Source organism: Vulpes lagopus, chromosome 8, assembly GCF_018345385.1.
Source record: "Vulpes lagopus strain Blue_001 chromosome 8, ASM1834538v1, whole genome shotgun sequence".
Lineage (NCBI taxonomy): Eukaryota > Metazoa > Chordata > Mammalia > Carnivora > Canidae > Vulpes > Vulpes lagopus.
In genome coordinates this window covers 58,292,249-58,313,046 of record NC_054831.1, presented here as the reverse complement: position 1 = coordinate 58,313,046, position 20,798 = coordinate 58,292,249, and the positions used below count along the sequence as shown (strand labels likewise).

The window sequence follows — 20,798 nt, the reverse complement described above, 5'->3', positions numbered from 1 at the left end:
CAGGTGAGTTGAGAAGAATTCTTGACACAGTATGAAATGGTATTATCTCCAAGACAATTTTTTTTCAAAGTTAGAAAAAAACTCCACAGTGTCAATAATTCACACTATATTTATTTGTTTGGAGGAGAAATTGTTTTCTTTTTTCTTTTTTTAAAAAAAGATGTTATTTATTTTTTCATGAGAGACAGAGAGACAGAAAGAGAGAGAGAGAGAGAGAGAGGCAGAGACACAGGCAGAGGGAGAAGCAGGCTCCATGCAGGGAGCCTGACGTGGAACTCCATCCCGGGTCTCCAGTATCACACCCTGGGCTGAAGGTGGCGCTAAACCGCTGAGCCATCTGGGCTGCCCGAGAAATTGTTTTCTAACACACCTTGCACTATGAATTGAAATTTTGGTGCTAGCACTTGTTTGCATGTCCATGCAAGATTGAGATAAGCTTTTGCAGCAATGTCAAATGACTGCAGGACAGACCCATACAAGAATGAAACTGGAGGCTTTGAATTAAATACTCAGACCATCTGAGTTTTGTTTTTCTCTTGGCGTCATAAACTTTCAGTAAATATGGGCGCTGGTATTATATTTCACATCTGTGGGTGTGCTAAATGTATGCTAATTGAGTCATGTATGTAATATTCATTACTCAGCTGTGATGTGAAAATTGAAAGTCTTGAATTTGACATTAAGTTCTTGGTCCAAATCTTAGATTGGCCTGAAATGTCTTAGTGGTGAGAAGATAAAAAGGGCCTGATTACTATGTGACATTGGGCAGGGCTAACTAAAAAGGTGGGTGGTTTCTCTTGTGCTCATATGAACACATTGATGGCTTCAGCTGTCAAACAAGTTTTATGTTTTTCTTGTCTGGTCTTGTTGACCTGCTATTTATTTTAGTCTTATGATAAACAGGAAGAGCTGTTCTAATACTCAGAGGGAATGTTTTAAGGAACTGTTAAACAAATGTGAGGAATGAGAGTTTCATCCAGAAAGGATTTAACTTCAAAAAAAAAGGCCAGAGGGGAAGAATGTAAGATCACAAAATCTTTAAAATTTTAGAATTAAAAAATTCTATTTGGGGTCTTTCGAAATGGTTTTTTTCTATTCAGTTCTCAAATTGTAGGTTCACATTTCCTGCTTCTGTTGGTGATATATTACCTTGTTTTAATAGTTGTTTAGTACATGACACTTGAGATGACATCAAGTTTGGGGCTCAAGTGAGCAATTTCTATGCAGGTCTGAAAAGCTTAGCCCTGGTAGGGATCTTGTGTGGCCAGCTTGGCCCAACATTTCACGGTCCTGGGGTAAAGGAAAAAGTAAAAGACATGTGTTGAACATTGATCATGTCCAGGCCTCGTCCCCCATTATTCAAACATGCCATGTATGTTTTGGCCTTCCCACCTTTGTCCTAAGATTTACCCTGATTGAAACGAAATAATTCCTTCATGAAGGGTTCTTTGTCTTCAGTGTTTTCTGAATTTTTGTAATTCCTGTACCACTTGGTTGGCATTTAATTTTGATAATTAGATATTGTTAGTGAGCTTTCCACATACCTATGGCTTGCCTCCCCAAATTAATAAAGTCTTGGCGAACAGGGCCCATTATCACAGACTTGGCTGTACCCTCTTTATTCCAAAACACAACCACTTTCATACTGAGTGTTAAGTTCTTAATTGACCCATAGTATATATCATGCCATCCTGTTATCGCCAGTTGTTCAAGTATGTGCTAAGTGTGGAAATGTTTTCAGCCATTAGGAGCCTGCACATGGATACTCTTCCATATCCTCGCCTAGTCCTGGTGGCAGCCCTCTTCAGCAGTCTGGATGGGCTCCTGGCTTTGCTTCCTGCAGCCCACTTTCTGTGTCTGGGTGGTGCAGTTGTGGTTCCAATGCCATCAGCAGACTCTCTGCTTTGGGAAGCCGTTCCAGGTGGATGGGATCTGTAGAGCTTATTGCTCTGCTACTGCAGGGGCACATGCTTATAAGCATATGTTTGATGGAGAATGCTAGGTAGGGAAAGTTAGGTAAGTCTTAATTTTATGAGTTGTTTTCAAGATCAGGTTATGGTGGTCATGGGAGTGGTTATCTTATTTCCACTAAGGGAAGGAAAACTGCTCTGAGTGTGTTCAGTTTTCTTAATATAGCATCATAGACCAGTTTCTTAATATAGCATATAGACATATAGCCATATGTACTTAACTGGTGACCTCAGGGATAATTTGTCCCTCATTTTTATACACAAGGCCTGAGGTGTCCACAAGGAGGAAATGACTTGTGCAATGCAGGCCACTTAGCCTGTAGAGCCATTTTATTGCCCTTTTTTGTGGCCACTGACAGGCAGAATATGTGCCCACTAGATGTCTTTGTTATCAAACCCTGGTTTTTTGTTGTGGCTACTCTATCTGTGTACCTTTAAAGCTTCACAAACTAGCTTTGTTTCTGTTTTGTTGTCCTCCCCACCTTGGTCTGATAAGCTTATACTTACAGCTCTTATTGTTTGAGGTAATCCATTTCACACTTTAATTACTACTTGTGTAATTATGTTTTGCCTGTATTTCCATGGAGCTAATTTGTTTCTTTGCTTCCATGCAGGTTTTTTAAATCAGAAACTCTACTGTTAAGTATGCTACAGAGTAGTGATCAAACAGATTAGCAGTATGACATTCCGCCTTATCTGTAGGGGACAAGATCCAAGACCTCCAAAAGGTGCCTGAAACCTCAGGGCAGTGCTGAACCCTTTGTATACTAACTAGGTTTTTCGTCTACATGCATACCCATGATAAAGTTTCATTTATAAGTTAGGCACAGTAAGAGTTAAAAGCAATAACTAATAATAAAATAGAACGATGATAACCATATACTGTAATAAAAAATTATGTGAATGTGGTCTCTCTTTCTCAGAATATCTTACTGTACTGTCCTCACCTTTCCTGTGATGACATGAGATGGTAAAATGCCTATGTGATGAGATGAAGTGAGGTGAGTGATATAGACATTGTGATGTAGCGTTAGGCTAATTCTAACCTGACAGTATGTCAGGAGGAGGATCATCTGCTTTTGGATTGTGGTTGATGGCGGGTATCTGAAACTATGGAAAAGGAAACCATAGGGGACTACTGTATTCGTGCTTGCTGTTTTCTCTTTTAGTGCTTGAATTGTGCTACTTAATTTTTTTTTCTTAGATGGTATGTATCAGATGTACTATAATTTTTTAAAAGGAATAAACTGAAGGCACAGGTACCTAAATTTCAAATACCTCGTAAGGGAAAATATTATAAACTATAAAAGGACAGAGAACTAACCATGTATTAAAGGAAATTAGGAAGTCATATGGCATTATTAATATAATCTCCTTTATGTATATTCCATGAGGTATCTTGGAGTCCTTATTTAGAAAACTCCATTTCAGATGTGTTTGAAATTGATCAGATGGGCCATCTTGAGTCTTTAGGGATTTCCAGGGAAGACTAAGTGCCAACATATTTTCAAATATATACGTTAGTAAAGGACTGCAGCTAGGTCTTTGACTTGAGATAACTAGTAATGTGTATCAGTGAATGTTCTGGAGTGTGAGGGTCGTGTTCAAGAGAGTCCCTATTGTTTTGTATCTCTAGTCCCTAGAGATTCTAGGAGGGTAGGGGATTTACTTCTGTAACCCTGTACCTAGTTCAGTGCCTGCATATAATAGATGCTCCATAAATATTTGAATGAGTCCACAGGTTCAGTACAGTGATAAATTATAAAACATGCACATCTTCAAGATGTTATTATGCGTGCTGTTGAGAGATAGGGCAAAGGATAAAGTGGAATTGAAGACTGACATTGCAAAGAGATATTAGAGGATTTGAAATTTGAGTAAGGTTTTCACAAGTGAGGAGATATAGGTATGGCTTTCCAAGATAGGACAAACAAGCTATATAACAAGTTTGAACCACTAGGAGATCCCCATGGGCTGACTAGCTTATATCTTGGGATTTGAGAGTGAGTGAGAGTGTGTGTGTGTGTGTGTGTGTGTGTGTGTGTGTGTGTGTGTGTGTGTGTGAATGCGAATGTGTGTGAATACCCTTTGTCTGTCTTGCTCCTTTCCCTGCTGAGAGCTGACACACACCTTCCTTGCCTTCAGAGATGTCCATGGTAATAAGACTCAGAAGCACTATCTGGTCTTGGGCAAATCTTTTTTTTTTTTTGGCGGGGGGTGCAAGTCTTTTGAAGATTGCATTATAGATCCCTCCCTTGACTGATGATAGGACTATTCTGGGAGAAGAAGGAAGCCCCACCTCTGACAGCAGTGCTGGGGACACATTGGAAACAGAGCCCTCCAGCCTTTCAAGTGGCTGAGCCACAGACCACATTTTGAGTACTGTAGTCCAGTGTCCATTCCATGGGGGCCATTCTCGTGTTATGATATTGTGGTCCTGTGCCACTCTGCCCTGGACCCCACAAAGTGTGGGGTGTGCTGGCCTTGAGTGTAGGGGCCCACAGGATACAGCTGGGTAGCTGTTTGCCCAGCCTTATAAGGAGGAGGTTGGAGGTAGCTGTGAGTCCTCTGTTGGAATTCAGTTTTCTTACAGTCTCCTCTTCTGTATTTGTTTAGGGATATTCTGATTCAGTCATGTTTAGTGCTGCCAGGTGTAAGGAATTAGTCATGTACTTTAAGTGATTTGCAAGTTCCTTTAAGAAAAATTGGGAGGTGGTTTTTGGATTAAGTAATATGAGGGGGTAGTGGAGAGCTGCTTTAGGGTCAAGTTTTTGTTGGTTTGTTTTAGAATTCTGAGCTATTTAGAGTTATCATGTTGCAGTGAGGTTTTTTTTTTTTTTTTTTTCCCAGGTCAGAGAAATTCTTTCTGGTCTGAGTCAGCCTATCTTGTTTGCTGGTTGGAGAGTAAATACATGAGGGTAGGTTTTTCTTTTGTTAGGCTGGGTGAGTGACCTTAAGGATTTTTTAGGTTGGTTATTTCTTTTGTAAGCACACAAAAAATTTTAACATTTTCATTAGACTATATAGTAGTTACTGTCATAACTGTACAAGTATAGTAGTTACTGTCATAACTGCACAAGTATGGCCACTGTGGCCATACTGTGGGTCTCTACGTTGAGGTATCCTAGGCACTATTTTAATGTTTATGGGTTTTTTTTGTTTGTTTGTTTTCCTCCAGTTTTTAATCCAACACTGCCTGGTGCATGACTGGAATGAAGTACTTAAATCTGTATATTTTGATAGGTAACATGGTGTGAAGCACAACTTCCTCATGTGGAAGTCAAGTATATTAACTGGTGGGTGATATATTTTTCATTCTTCATTTTTTCTCATTCTAAGAAAAAAAAAAGGAAAAGAGGACTTTGGGGGCACCTGGGTGGCTCATTCAGTTAAATGCCCCACTCTTGGTTTTGGCTCAGGTCCTGATCTCATGAGTCCTGAGATTAAGCCCTGTGTGGGGCTCAGCGCAGAGTCTGCTTGTCCCTTCCTCTCCTCTCTACCCTCCCCACGCAGGCATTCTCTCTCTCTTTCTCTCTTTAAAAAGAAAGAAGAGGATTTTATCCTGGTCAGGTTTTCCCTTCCAGATTTGTTCCTCTGACAAGCCTGTTCGATCATCCTGCAAGAGACAATTGTACCAAAAAGGGTAAAGCAGGAATTTTAAAAGTCGGAGTAATATCTGAGTTCCCTTTCCCCTTCAACTTCAGTTAACACGCGTGATCTCTCCAATAACTTTCCCGTTCTCCAGTCCTCTCATCTATAAATGGAGCTGAAGACATGATGTACTCAGGAGGGTGGCCCCCCCACTGGCCCTTTGTAGAGTAAGGGTGGAGGAGTGAGTGTACCATGTTCATAGTGTGATGCTTGCAAAACTTGTATATAAAGGTGTTTCAGTTCTGGAGTGAATATCCTATAGATCTTATATCATCTTTTAAGGAGGGACGTAGGCTTGGATCTATTGCATATATATTACTTCACATTTTCCCTTCCTTTAGACAAGCCTTCTGTTGATTGACTACCAGCTAGCTCATCAGGTAACAATACTGGCCATCCCCTTGCCCTTGCAAGTTCTTACATTCACTAGGACTAAAGTGGGGAGAACTCGGGTGGCCAGGTTGAGCAAAGATGAGCTTTTGTCTTACCCTCCTTTCCCTGGGTTCTAGGCAGGTTATCTAGGCTTCATCTCACTTCCGCCTGGCATTTCAGGCCAGGGATGCTGTGGGCTGACCTGTGTGGGTGAGGATGAAGGTGTTTATATTGGAATTTGGGTTCCTTTTGACTGCAAGGGTTAAAAGTACATGGATGTCTTCTTTCTCCACATCTAAGATGTCTGAGATGTCAGCTAGAATAAGCACACAGCCTTTCTAGATCCAGCTCTGAGAATCAGGAGATAGAGTGTTGAATGGGGGCTGTTGATCCCGACATGGCCCAGCATGCCCATGGCATTTCTTTTGGCAATTAGGAGAGTACAAGTCTGTTGGTTGACTGTATTCTCTGAGAAACTCTTGTTTAAATTTTTTCACTTATCTAATAGAATTATTACCTTTATTTTTACACATTATTTATACAACATGGTGCATTGTTCTTTGTTCTATGCTAAAAACATCTATTAGATGTTCTTTTTTTTAAATTTTTTTAAAAATTTTTATTTATTTATGATAGTCACAGAGAGATAGAGAGAGAGGCAGAGACACAGGCAGAGGGAGAAGCAGGCTCCATGCACCAGGAGCCTGACGTGGGATTCGATCCCGGGTCTCCAGGATCGCGCCCTGGGCCAAAGGCAGGCGCCAAACCGCTGCGCCACCCAGGGATCCCCTAGATGTTCTATCTAATAGAATTATTACCTTTATTTTTACACATTATTTATACAACATGGTGCATTGTTCTTTGTTCTATGATGGTTCCTGCCCTCAGGGGACTTAATCTAGAGGTAAACAAACAGCACATATATGTGGTCTAGATAAATACTTGGAGGTTGGAGTACATTTCACAGGGGAGGTGGTTTTTGATTTAGATTTGAGAAGGTAATATACAATTTGCAGAGTTGGAGCAGTGGAGATGAAAGTGTTCCAGGTGTGTGGAATAGAATGAACAAAAACTTTGGGTTAACTAATTTCACAAAACTGATATTTTTTGAGCATCTACTCTGTCTCAGGCACTATACCTAGTGCTTGGGGTTTATCAGTGTTGAGGACTGTCTGGGAGGACTGAAGGACCATGATGGGAGCCAAGGGAAGCCTGGAAACTCAGGCTTGGGAAGAGTGGGTGCTTGGACAGGGATGTTGGATTTTAACCTTTTGAAATGTCATAAGTCACTGCAAATGACTTCTGTCACAAGACAGGGACATGATGAAATGGGTATTTTGTGAAGATAATTATGTAGCAAGATGCAGGACAGGATTGAAAAGGTCAGAATGTAGAAGCAGTGAGATGAGTTTGGAAGGTAACTATATTATTCAGAATAAGAGATGAAAGGAAGAAATCCATCTATATGGTTTTCACAGGAACAGTATATATGTATTGTGCATGGTAATCATTTTTTAAATTATTTTTAAAAGATATTTATTTATTTATTTATTCATAGAGACAGAGGCAGAGACACAGGCAGAGGGAGAAGCAGGCTCCATGCAGGGACTCCATCCAGGGTCTCCAGAATCACACCCCGGGCTGTAGGCGGTGCTAAACCGCTGCACCACCGGGGCTGCCCCACGGTAATAATTTTTAAGGTGAAGTAACATCTGTCTGATTTAAGAAGTGTGGGTGAAAGCATTAAACCCATAAATTTATGAGCTAAACATGATATGTAATAATATGTAGTAGAAATTCAAAGTATTTCAGCCCCCACGCTGCCCCAGTTCCAAATCACAAATTTTGAGTTCTCAGACTTTGGTGTGCATTTGGATCACCTGGAGGCTAGTTAAAATACAGGTTGCTGGGCCCCACCTTGAGAGACTTTGATTCAGTTGGCCCAGGAGGAGTCTGCGCATTAGCATTTCTGACTAGGTACCAGTGATAATGCTGAAATGTTCTACTCTGAGAACCAGAGCTTTAAATTATGGATGAGATTAGAACATGTGCTATAATATTAAGGTGAGTGGTTTTTCGAACTTTAACAGTCAAAACCTTTTTATTAAAAGAAATATGTTATTACGTACCTCTCCATTATACAAAATATAAGGAGATTGGGAAGAGGGACTACAATCAGAAGACAGCTACTCTGATGCCCTTGTTTGAAAAGAATCCATGTGGGTTTGAGAAAGGCTAGGACATGAATCAGGAGACCTGGCTGGAGTCCTGCCCAGCGGCGTTTATTCATTGTGACCTCTTTTCAGCAACTTAGGCCTTTGGTTTCATGCTGTTACTTTCTTTTTTGATCAACATATTAAATGAAGCCAGTCACTCTTCAAGGAAGGCATTGGGTTTGTGGTTTGCCCTGTGTTATGTGTGGAGGTGAGGTGGTGGGATGTGTGTTGGGTGTGGTTTGGGATGGAAAAGTGAGAAGCAGAGGAGTGCATTTGCTATTAAATATTAGATACCCCCTTATTGTGATAGAGGTTCCTCTTTTATTGTTGAACATCAGCTATGTTCTCAGACCATCTGTGTTGTTATTAAGAAGGAAACAGAAAAGTCTGTTTAATGTCAACACTATTACAACAAAATTGAAAATGGGTCCTATGATTTGAATTTATACTAAAAGATACACATTTTTGAAATGGAGCTGAATAAAGTAGGTAAATTCAAAACTACATATATCACTTCTGTCTTGAAATACCAAAGATTCATTTTTAAAAAAGGACTATAGGGTGTGTTTTAAAAAATATTTTATTTTGGGTTTAAGTAAATTAGATACCAAGGGAATCTAGACTGTGATCTAATTTCTGTTCATCGTGCTCTTCTGTTGACTTCAAAAATGAAATGTTTTTTGTTTGTTGTATCATTAGCTGACTTCATTTGTCTTGGCCACCTCATTATCCTCTGGCTAATAGGATTGATGGATGCTACACTTCAGGCTGTGTGCTGTGCCTGTTATTTTCAGAAATTTTTCAAACTGTTTCTCTCTAGTCTTTTTGTTTCCTAATATTATGGATGTACATAGTAAGAGAGTAGTGCTAGGATTTTTAGGAAAAGACTGGTGCTTACTCTCTGAGAGGTGGCCTTTTCCAACTCTTGCACTTGATTCTTTCGATATTACCTCCACATTTCTGTATAAACTTCTTATATTGCTTTGTTGTTGTCATCATGTTTTGACTTAGCATGGAAGATTTAACCCAGTTTCACTGGTCCATATGTGCTTTCCCCCATTTTCTTGCAGCCGCTCCTTGGGTTTCTGTTTCTGTCTGGAGAGACAGGTTTCTCTTTCTCTCTGTCTCTCTGTCTTTCTCTCTCTCTCACACACACATGAATGCACACACATACTTTTTAGAATTCCTTCCCTCAAAAGAAATTATGAATTTGATTAAATATTTGATGTTCACATTATTTTCATTATTAAAAGCTGCTCAAAAAAAAAAAAAAAAGCTGCTCAGATCTGAACTGTGTATGATAGATGCATTGGTGACATTTTTTTTACAAGTGGTGTTTTCCCTGGAATGAATAATACTTTTTTCTTTGTTTGGTCTTCTGTGAATTTACAACCAATTCTACTCCAGGCTGACCAGTAGTTAAAGTAACATCTTGGTGGGGGTGTTTTATTACAGGGGATACTCTTTCAGCTTTATCTTAAAAACATCTCATTTGGAGCTTCTGGCCTGTGCCCATGTGGACTGGACAGCTTCCAACCTGGTGCCCAGCTGACATCCTGGATCAACCCCTCATCATCCTGGGGCTTCTCCTCTGTGTGACATTCCCTATTTTTGTATGCTATGCCATCCTCATTCATGATTTATTTCCTGGGAACACATCTTCCAGTGTTTTCCGTAAGAAAGGTGTGAAGACAGTAATTTTTGGAGAAATAGCATTTCTAGAAATATTTTTCCTCTACCTTTGCACTTTATTGATGGTGATTGGGTGAGGTATAGTATTCTTGGTTGGGGATCATTTCTCTTAGGAATTTTGAAGACAGTGTTCCATTGTCATCTGGATTACAGTGTTGCTCTTGAGAAGGCCAAACTCATTCTGATTCCTTACCCATTTATTATAGTACCTGTATTTTACTTTCTGGAGTTTTGGTTTGGTTTATCTTCTGCTTGTCTTCTCCGTTCTGTGGTTCTGATGTGCCTTGGCATATGCCCTTGTGTTGGGTTCTCTATCGGCCTTTTTAATATGGAAATTATTGTCATAATGGGGAACTAACTTGAAATGTTTATTTGTTTTTATTTTTCCTGTTCTCTTTTTCTAGAACTTCTGTTATTCAGCAGCTTGACTTACTAGTCTTCTATTTTATTACATACTTCATCTTTTTTTCCTTTACTTTCTGGGGAGATTTCTTCAATTCCTTTCTACTCTTCTAATTTTTCACTTGAAGTGTTTTTAACCTTTTTTTTTTTTTAAACTTCTAAGAGCATTTTGTTTGGCTTTCCTCTCTGTTTTTTTCCTTTCCTCTTTCCCTCTCCCTTTCAACCTCCTTTGCCATCAGGATGTACCATCACCTGAAATTCTCCTGTGTATCAGTGATGGATTTGTATTATTATTATTTTTTTTACAACTGTCTTCTCTTTTATACAGCCATGTTTTTTTTTTTTTTTTTTTTTTTTAAGATTTTATTTCTTTATGAGAGACGAGAGAGGGAGAGAGAGAGAGAGAGAGAGAGAGCCAGAGAGACAGGCAGAGGGGGAGAAGCAGGCTCCATGCAGTGAGCCTGATGTGGGACTTGATGCCGGGTCTCCAGGATCAGGCCCTGGGCTGAAGGCAGCACTAAACTGCTGAGCCACCCGGGCTGCTCAAGTGTGTTTTCTTCTTGTTTTCGCTTTTTATCCATCCTTGGGGCTTTCCTCAGGATCCATTCCTTGCTCATTGGCTAAATATAACAGACCATTGAGTCCAGGCAAAGGCCCAGAAACATGAGCTGCACAGGAGGGCCACCTGGCTGTCTAAATTCCTCTGGCCTTTGCTCTTCAGGTGGTCAGATGCCCAGGGAGAGATCTTCCAGCCTCTTGTCCAGGTGGCCTATATACCCAGTGGCCAGTATTCTGGGAACAAGTGGAAGCAGAGAGCTGGATTTCTCAGCATTCAGTGTGTAAATGTTCACTCATCTCTCCCCCATCTTTAAATACCTTTGTGGTTGCTCTGCCTCAATTCCCCACTTCTGATCCTCAGTCATACCCCCCAGGATGCTACTGGGGCGGTCATGGTACTGTGTGGAGTCAGGACAGAAACCTGGGCTTTGCTGCTTAAAGAAACTTTCAGCCGATCCTGCTGTTTTTCCTACCATGTTCATTCCTGTCTTCTGAGGTACTTGGTTTCCCCCATTCCAGAGCAGCTGAAGAGGTCACATTGTTGCCTGGTTCCCCACACAGTCAGCTTGGGGTTCACTTTCTTGGGTTTGCTCCATGTGATATCATTAGTCTGGCTTCCCAGCCTCTAGCAGTTTCTCTCTGTTGTCTTGGTTTTGGTGGGGATATACCGTGATAAATATGCCTCTACTGCAGTTTCAGTAAGCTCTCAGGAAGGAGGCAGAGTACATGTGGGTCTCCCTGACAGGGTGTTTGTCATATGGTGAGTTTTGTGTTCATAGTTTAATGAATAAACCCTGCCACTCCTCCCTGCCTGCTCATACCTGTCCTTCAGCTCAGAGTGATCTCCGTGTTCTTCTTTCCTCCAGCCTGCTTATTATAAACCCTTCCTGAATCTTTCCAAGCAAAAGTAATCTTACCTTCCTCTGAACTCAAAGCATTTTTATGTCTGCCTTTCTTATGATGCATGGTCAGCCTCTTTTGACTTTTTGTTTAAGTCTTATCTGATAAATTTTAATTTCTCACAGAGGGCAATGAGTGTTGTTTGCTCTCACCCAGTGTTTTCAAATAGTAATTAATTTTCAAATTAATGTGAATTCAGTCATCCTTTTATAGGCTTATATTTACATATATATTTTCATTTGAAAATTTGGCAGGACGTAGACCATTGCTACATGCATGGTCATTGCAAGAGTAGGGTACCACTGTTTCTAATTGCAGATACTTTCCTTGAAACTTGCATGGGTGTGAAATAGACAGGGGGTGTGTATTTCACAGGTCCCAACTCACAGAATTTCATTGCTTTGTTGCATAATGTGATGATGCTGTCTGTAGAGCTGGAGAGCTTTCCTTATGCAGCCATCTTTCATTAGGTTTTTCCCTCTACTGTTTGCTCTTACTGTGTACTGGAATAGACTGGGCTATAGCATTGCAGCTTGCATTTTATCAAATTACACATCTGTGCTTTTATTCTCAGTTGGTCTTAGAAATAAATGTTCCCTCCACCTCTTTCCCCTCCGGCCTTAAGCCAGGTTCCAGCCCCTGTTCTTAGTGAGAGCAGTGTTTCTTCCTGTGATTTTTGTCCCCAGATTTCTTCTTTGTGGCTGGCTCTTGGGGACCCTTGTGTGGCTGGGACGTTTGCTTCTTGGTAGCCCTCTCTTCACTCACTTGATACAAACTTCATTCCTTGTTTCTTGCTCATGTGTAATGGATTTTTGGTTGTCATAATGTAGAATTATTGCTTAGTGTTTAAATCTTTGGTTATTTTAAATGCATTAACCCTAAGTGAGACAGATTCTTGCTTTTTTAAATTGAGTGTTATATTTGTTTTTTAACCTAATGACATGTATGCTTATAGTAGGATTAGTGTTTCTTGGTATTTTTAGAAGTGTCTTATCACAACTTTTTGTTCAATTACATTTTTAAGTTTCTATAGCTGGGACAACAATGACTTCTGTGATTAATATTTCAAACATTTTAGTGTAAACTACCAAAATAGGATCAACAAATACACTCTTTTTAAGAAAATTTTCCCTTATGGATTCTTCATTATCCTGTTGAAAACACAGCAAATCCTCTGTTTATTGATAGAGAATTGTGTTTATGGAAGCTGTCAGTTAAAATCTCCTAAGAGATTACTGTTCTAAGGAGTTGTATTTCTCACTGGCAAAAATATCCTTCCTGGATTTTATACCCTTGTGGGAAGAGGTCATTTTTATGTGCTCTGCTTAGATCTGATTTTTTTTTTTTTTATAGTGTAGTATGCTCTGTTGGATTAGTGCTGGTTTCCTTCTCAGTTTTTCCTCTCCAGATAGTTACTATTCAGCACATATTATGGAGTGGCATTTAATAAGTGCTGGCCTGATAAATGTTTTGACATGGTGTTGTCATGGCTACTTGACATAGCTGACCATTGAATCAGGACCTTTCTGGAGGCAGGAGACAAGAACTGAATCTCAGAATTAGACAAGACTTTGATCAGCTAGTTGAAAGATTATAAGCCAGACTTAAAGAGTTTTTGAAGTGGAGGAGAGTGACAAGAGGTATAACATTCCTCTGATAGACCATGGACAATGGGTCTTGGGAATGGACCATTATATTAAGCAACATGGAGACTGTCAGTAACCTTGATGGATGGTTTTGGGATTGTTGTAGGGAGGAAACTTCATTGGAACAGGATTATGAGAGAAGAAGCATCTGAAACAACAAATCTTTAAAGCATTTTGCCAGGATCCCTGGGTGGCTCAGTGGTTTAATGCCTGCCTTTGGCCCAGGGCGTGATCCTGGAGTCCTGGGATCGAGTCCCATGTCAGGCTCCCAGCATGGAGCCTGCTTCTCCCTCTGCCTGTGTCTCTGCCTCTCTCTCTCTCCATGTCTATCATGAATAAATAAATAAAATATTAAAAAAAAATAAAGCATTTTGCCATAAAGAGAATCAGAGAGTTGGTCAAGTGGCTAAAGGGTAAAGTAGGGTCCATAGAAGGTTTTGTACTATTTTAGTATGTGGAAAATACAATATCAACAGCTTTTATAAAGGTTCAACATTTACATCTGAGTACTACTTTCTGGACTACTGTGGTTTTTAGAAACATTAACAGGCTGGAGATGGATTTCTAACCTGTCTTCTAAGCTGAGCTTTCTGGTCAGGAAAAGCTCTTGGAGAAGACGATGACTGACTGAGGTGCGTCGTGATCGATGAGGGGTTAGCCTGAATGGTAAGGTAAGGTTGTTTCTGCGGGTAGTGGAGGAGAGGATGGCTAGTTATACAGGACTTAATGCAGGCTGTGAAAGGGGAACTAACTGGTGGAGAAAGGTTGGAACACAGCAGGTTCTGAAAGAGAAGTCAAGAGGTTGAGAAAATTGTTAGGAGGGAATTTATTTCAAAGGTTATGATATGATAGATATGATAGAAAGGTTATGAAAGAAATATGATATGATAGAAAGGCTGTAGGTTATGATCTCATATGGAGAGAGTGGGGAGTATTGGGAAGTGAGAGGTCAGTCTGCTTTATTGTGTATTAAAAGTGTTTTAGAAATGAAAGTTGATGTTTTAGGTGATTAGGCCATCCGACAGATTTCTTGAGGGGAAGTGTAGGACAGGATGGCTCTGTTCTAAGGGGCCAGGGAATGATGATTAGGATTTGCCTCCAGGATATTAATTATTTCTGATTTCTCTTGGTGGGTTAATGCCATTTGGTAATGAAGAGTAGGAGAATGGTTTATTTGGGGACTCTGTTCTTTGATGGCTCAAAAATGTAGAAATGACAAATTCTGGAGCACTGTTGGACTCGTAGCAGCAGGTTTCCTAAGGACTCCCTAGACAACATTGTAATCCAAGAATCATGTAGACTCAGACTGAAGAAAGAAGTGTGTGTGTGTGGTATGTTGTGTGTTTTCCATAGTCTGTGTTCTGGATGAACAGGCAATTTGAATACTGACTCATTTTTTTAAATTTTTTTTTTTTTTTTATTTTATTTATTTATGATAGGCACACAGTGAGAGAGACAGAGAGAGGCAGAGACACAGCCAGAGGGAGAAGCAGGCTCCATGCACCGGGAGCCCGACGTGGGATTCGATCCCGAGTCTCCAGGATCGTGCCCTGGGCCAAAGGCAGGCGCCAAACCGCTGCGCCACCCAGGGATCCCCTGACTCATTTTTTTAAGGATTGATTGATTGATTGATTGATTTATGACACACAGAGAGAGGCAGAGACGTAGGCAGAGGGAGAAGCAGGCTCCCAGTGGGAAGCCTGATGTGGGAATCAATCCCAGGATCCTGACCTGAGCCAAAGGCAGACGCTCAACCACTGAGCCACTCAGGTGCCCGCTGGCTCTCCTTTAAAAGAAGTCTAGATAAATGAGGGTGTGGAGTAACTATAGGCTATTTGCATTAGTAGTTTTTATGGTAATGTTTAATAATCTTGAGAATTAGGATTTGAGCTGCTTTCTATGCTGGTGAAAAAGTGACAAGATTGGTGATTCAGCATTTTTACTAAGTGTTCTGTTTCGGTGATTCTTAGGTGTTAGAGATTCTCTTAGAGGGCTTCTTATGGCTCTGGACTCTTTGGCCTCAAGGTGTGAGTTGGGAGATGTAGGGTAGGGTTCAAGCATCTGTAGTGTAAAATCACTTGTCTTTCCTCTTCTCTGCCAATCTTTGCCTTAAGAAAGAGCCATACCAGATGTTGCTGTTCAGATGAGAAAAGTGGAGTGTTAACTTGAATTGAACTTTTTATTAGTAATTCTGTGTTGTGGATAATTCAGTAGCTAATGGTAAAAGATATAGCTTAGTATATTTTTACTTGAGTGTGCAAATGAGAATGATTATAAAAATTTAAAATGACTATGTTCTCTTCAAATAATTTTAAAGCATGGTTTTATATTATAGTGTGTGTGGATATGTATATATGAATACATATATGTGTTTGTATATGTGTGTGTATACATGTGTGTGTGCACACACCCCCTCTGAAGAAATTTACAAAATTTATTTTTTATTTTTATTATTATTATTTTTAATTGTCATTCATTTATGATAGTCACAGAGAGAGAGAGAGGCAGAGACATAGGCAGAGGGAGAAGCAGGCTCCATGCACCGGGAGCCCGACGTGGGATTCAATCCTGGGTCTCCAGGATCGCACCCTGGGACCAAGGCAGGCGCTAAACCGCTGTGCCACCCAGGGATCCTGAAATTTACAAAATTTAAAATGGAATCCTTTGTCTTCTTTCTCTCCTCAGTCCCACTCTTCAGATATAACCACTGCATATTTCCGTGTGTATTTTTGGGGACATTTTTATACATACATGTACAATTGTATGTAAGTTTGTCTTTACAAAAATACTCAAAGCACACACATTATTCTGAGCTTGCTTTTGTTCACTCATATTTTTGTCAACCTTCCTTTGTGTCGTATACTTAGACCTGTTTGTAGAGCTTACTTTGCGCCACTGGTGGTTTTTTTTGTGTTTTTTTCACAGATAGGCTGTGACATGAGTTTTTCAGACATGCAACATGTTGCTTGCTTATTAGAATATCTGTATGGATTGGACTGAGAGGATTAATATTTCATATTGGACAATGAGAAACCCAGAATACTTTAATAAACCAGTGTTTCTTATGCAATGACTTGTGCTGGTTTCTATAGTTTCTGTCCTAGCAGCACATCAGCAGCTACGCCAAAGGAGAGAGTGTGCATGAGTCCCTCATAAAAGAAAAGGAAAATTGACTTAACAGTAGGGATACATAACTACCTGGATTTTTAGCAATATTGTCAATGTTGTCAATTCCTTTTTATGGGCAGGAAATTATTACAGGTTAAGTTGTTGCATTTCCTTTTGGTGATGCTAGCTTGCTGTATTCTGTTCTTCTCTACAGGATCCAAACTACTGGATACAGGTGCACCGACTTGAACATGGAGATGGAGGAATACTAGACCTTGATGACACCCTCTGTGATGTAGCAGATGATAAAGACAGAGTGAGTTTAAGTCCAGGGAAGCCGTTCAGGATGCATTTAGTGAAGACTGGGGGCTGGCGGCGGGGGTGGGGGGAAGGGGGGGAGGAAGGGTTGGCGCATGTACATGGGAGTCCTTCCTTTTCTGATTAGACATTTGCTTTAAAGAACATTTGGGCCACCCACTTTGGTATGTTTGTTTTATAACTAGTATTGTGAGTCTTCACTATCCTGAACTTTGGGGTATAATGCTTTTCTTGACACCTGCGCTTTATTAAGTTTACTATGTTTTAGAATTTTAAAGTTGCAATTTTTTGAATGGAAATCTCTTTTAAAGGTTCGCCTGACATTTTTATCTTAACCAAACCTGCCATCTTTCTTGACAACTGAGGTCTGTTTCCATGTGTGGGGATGCAAAATCTCTGAGTTCTGATCTAAGTCCTGGCCCATCCCTGCAGCTGGCCTGTGCGGTTTGCCGCCTGCCCACTCTGGAGCAGGTGCTCTCCAGGTGTCCTCTGGTGTGAGCTCTGCTTTCAGAGGGCTGTACTTTCCATAGTGTTGCTCTTAGTGGCTTTTTTACTGCAGTGCCACCTTCAGTGTCGTCTATGGTTTTGGCATCACAAACGTGGCCACCCACAGGCACATTCATCTGTGTCCACCCTTTTGTCTGTGCTCTTAGAGGGAATGAGGGAGGGGGAGGAGAGGATGTGTGATGCTCAATATTTTAAGGCTTTGTGACATGATATTTGGCTCTGCATGTAGAAGTCACCAAATTATTACAAGGTGATGGGGCTTGAGCAGGCTTTGGCCATACGCTTGTTTGTGTTCAGGTTGTGATGAAGTTACCAAAGGGCTGCCAGCTGCACACACAGTGTATCGTCATGTGTGTAACGGCACAGGATAGGTTAAACCAGTGAGGTGGTATCATGGAGTTGGAAGATGGTAACGTTGTCTCATACTTACTGTGGTTCTTCATGGGGCGTGCTCTCTCTCCCTCCCTCTCTCTCCCTTCCTCCCTGTGCCCACCTTCCTTCTCCCCGTCCTCCTCCTCCCCTTCTCTCTGTCTCTCCCACCCCCCCACCCCCCATACTGCCCCTTTGCTTCATTTCCCCTCCGTTCCTGTACTTAGCTGGTTGCTGGCTGAACACAGTTGTCCCATCTTCTCTCCTTCTGCTTTCCTGACAGCATAGCACCTGGTTCAGAATTGGCAGCTGTCCTCTATGTGTTCTTGAACTCTTAAGGAGAATGAAAAATTTCAGGTACCAAATAGTGTGTCAATTCAGGGATATTTGATTCAGTAGCACCTGCCATTGTAGGGTATGTACCATGGTTGATGTTATTGTTTAGGTCTTTGGGGTAATTTGTTACTCAGCAACTGAAATAATACTCTTCTTTCAACATAACTATTGGGTTACACACAACAATGGAAGAAGCGACAGATTATGATCTTCTAAAATAGTTGCTGTTAAAATCAGAGGATACTTAAACTTTTATTTTACATTTTATAGATTTGAGAGAAGAGAAGAGAGAATGAGGTGGGGCAGGGCAGAGAGAGGAGGAGAGAGAAAATCTCAAGCAGACTCCCTGCTGAGTGTGGAGCCCCACTTGGGGCTTGATCCTAGGACCCTGAGATCACAATCTGAGCTGAAATCGAGAGTCAGACACTTAACTAACTGTGCCACTGACACACCCCTGAAGAATAATGTTTTGAATATTAATAAATGAAGTATTTAGAGAGTTTTACATCATGCAGATTAAATTCAATTTCCAAATAGAAAAAAAAAATGCTAGAGAATACATGTACCATAGACTGAAAGATCATTGTTTTATTTGCTCAGAGATATTATTTACTTTTTGTATTTATGTTTATAAATATTTAAGTATTTAAATATATATGTGATTAAATTTTTGAATGAGCTTCTAAAAGGACCCATTTTAAGTTGTAACTATAAATAAATATAATTAATAATCCAGAATCTTAGTACTGACATTCATGATATTGTCAGATGCCTTTATTCGGACTGAAGGTTTGCATGTAGTCAGTTGTATGGCTCCTTTCCACAGCTTTGAAATTTGACTCTGATTTAATCACCCTGAGTGTTTTCAGCTATTTTTGGCAGCTACTCTGAGTAAGGATTTTGACACCTGTTTTGCTTTTAGGTTAAAAAAGGCATTAGAGTTTTCTTAAATAATAAAATTTCTCTCAAGAGTATCCTGTTTAATGAAAATCCCCCGATCATGTTTAAAATGCAGAAACCTAGCCTAGGGAAATAGACTCTCTGTTAGCTAGGCCTGGGCATCTGTATTTTATAAACCTTCCATGTGGTATTTGGGGCTGTCAAAGCTTTGAAACTGTGGTTTCATGGTCCTGCCATCAGTCTCTCTAATGGGGAAATTTCTTTCAAAGGTGAAAAGTATTATTTAAAAAAATATTTTCTTTATTTATTCATGAGAGACTCAGAGAGAAAGAAAGGCAGAAACACAGGCAGAGGGAGAATCAGGCTCCCTGCAGGGAGCCCCCATGTGGGACATGATCACGAATTCCAGGATCATGCCCTGAGCCACCGAAGGCAAAGGAAGGCAGACGCTCAACCGCTGACCCACTCAGGCGACCCCAAAGGTGTTAACTATATACCTAGTCACTGAATTTGTGGAATTATAAGTTATTTTTTATAGAGCGATATTAGGATTAAGAGGCAATCATTTAAAGGATAGCAAAAGAAAATTAAGGTTCCTAATTACTACCTAAGTTTGCTCATCATCCTTTAATTATTAGAGTTTAATGCACAGTGCGGAGGAAGTTTTCTTTTAGTACTTATACAATTCCAGTGACCAGGACTTATTCATGTTTATTCAAAATGGTATTAGCATGGGTTGTCTTGGGTACTTGGAGTAGGTTTGATTTTCTAAGACACAGAATATTCTAGATCTATTTTGAGCATATAAATTTGCCTTGTTTTATTTGTCTGTTCTCTACATTGCTGCTTTCCAGTCAAAGGAAACAGAGAATCAGAGTGTGCATGCTGTCATGGGGTTTTATTTAGTCTTAGTATCTGATTCTCAGTTTTCTCAGTTGACGTTTTTCCAAATGATGAAAAACTGAAATGGTTTCCATGTTATCTGTAGCACCTATTAGAACAGCTGTAATATGTTTGTCTGTATGAGCTTTCCCAAGTGCCAGGCTATTTCTTGTCTGAATTTTTTTCTAGGTTGGTCTTAGTTATGATTTTTTATTTTAGTGAACCTTTCCTCAGTTCTTTTCAAATAGGTCTAGGTCATTCCGGTCATTCCTCCATGTCCTACAGTGAAATTTGGAATTTCCAAATAGATCACAGAATAAAAATGTTTTGTACTCACTTCCCTCTGCATGTCAGACACCTGAGACTGACTGATTGTAATTCTGTTAATACAGAGTTCAGGCAGACTGACCAGAAACATAAAAGTTGGAGAGAAGCTCACTTTCGTGTGTGTGTGACCAGCAAAAAGAGAGTCTTTTCCACTGTCCACTGCCACTGTCTTCCTTTTCATACCTTTGGTGCTGAAGGTGACTTACGATGTGGTAGCAAGCATTTCCTTTGTCATACTTGGGTGTAATTTTGTTTTGATCAAGAATGATAGCATGTATGTGCTGTTTTGGTGATGACCTTGGGAGGTATCTTCTGTTCCTTGCTCTTTGTGGAGGAAGCATTGAATGGACTAGTAATTTAAACTCTTTCTGAGAGTTTGTATGAGCTTGAAGAGTGGATGTTGGATGCCAGGCACCACAGAGGATCGTGGTGCTTGTTGGGAAGAACCCAGGATTTTCTGGGGGACAGTCTGGCCGGTGTACTCAGTATAAAGCATGTTGAGAAAAGGGAAGCTTTAAAAATGTATTGGAATCATGGGCAAGCAGTAATTTCTGTGTGTTGAATAAAGCTAGTACTGAGGCATATAACACATTTTCATCATTCTCTGCATTGATAGCTACTAACTTACAAACTGATGTAGTTTT

At 40.2% G+C, this 20,798-nt stretch overlaps 1 protein-coding gene across 15 annotated transcripts in view; it reads left to right on the top strand.

Moving 5' to 3' along the window:
- The window catches only part of PARD3 (par-3 family cell polarity regulator), a 658,827-nt gene that overhangs the window by 99,272 nt on the left and 538,757 nt on the right, over positions 1-20,798 (top strand). For all 15 annotated transcript variants that reach the window (XM_041765035.1, XM_041765041.1, XM_041765037.1 and 12 more), the window contains exon 2: positions 16,730-16,831. In XM_041765035.1, the coding sequence (XP_041620969.1) occupies positions 16,730-16,831 (102 nt within the window). The remainder of the gene's footprint in view (positions 1-16,729; positions 16,832-20,798) is intronic.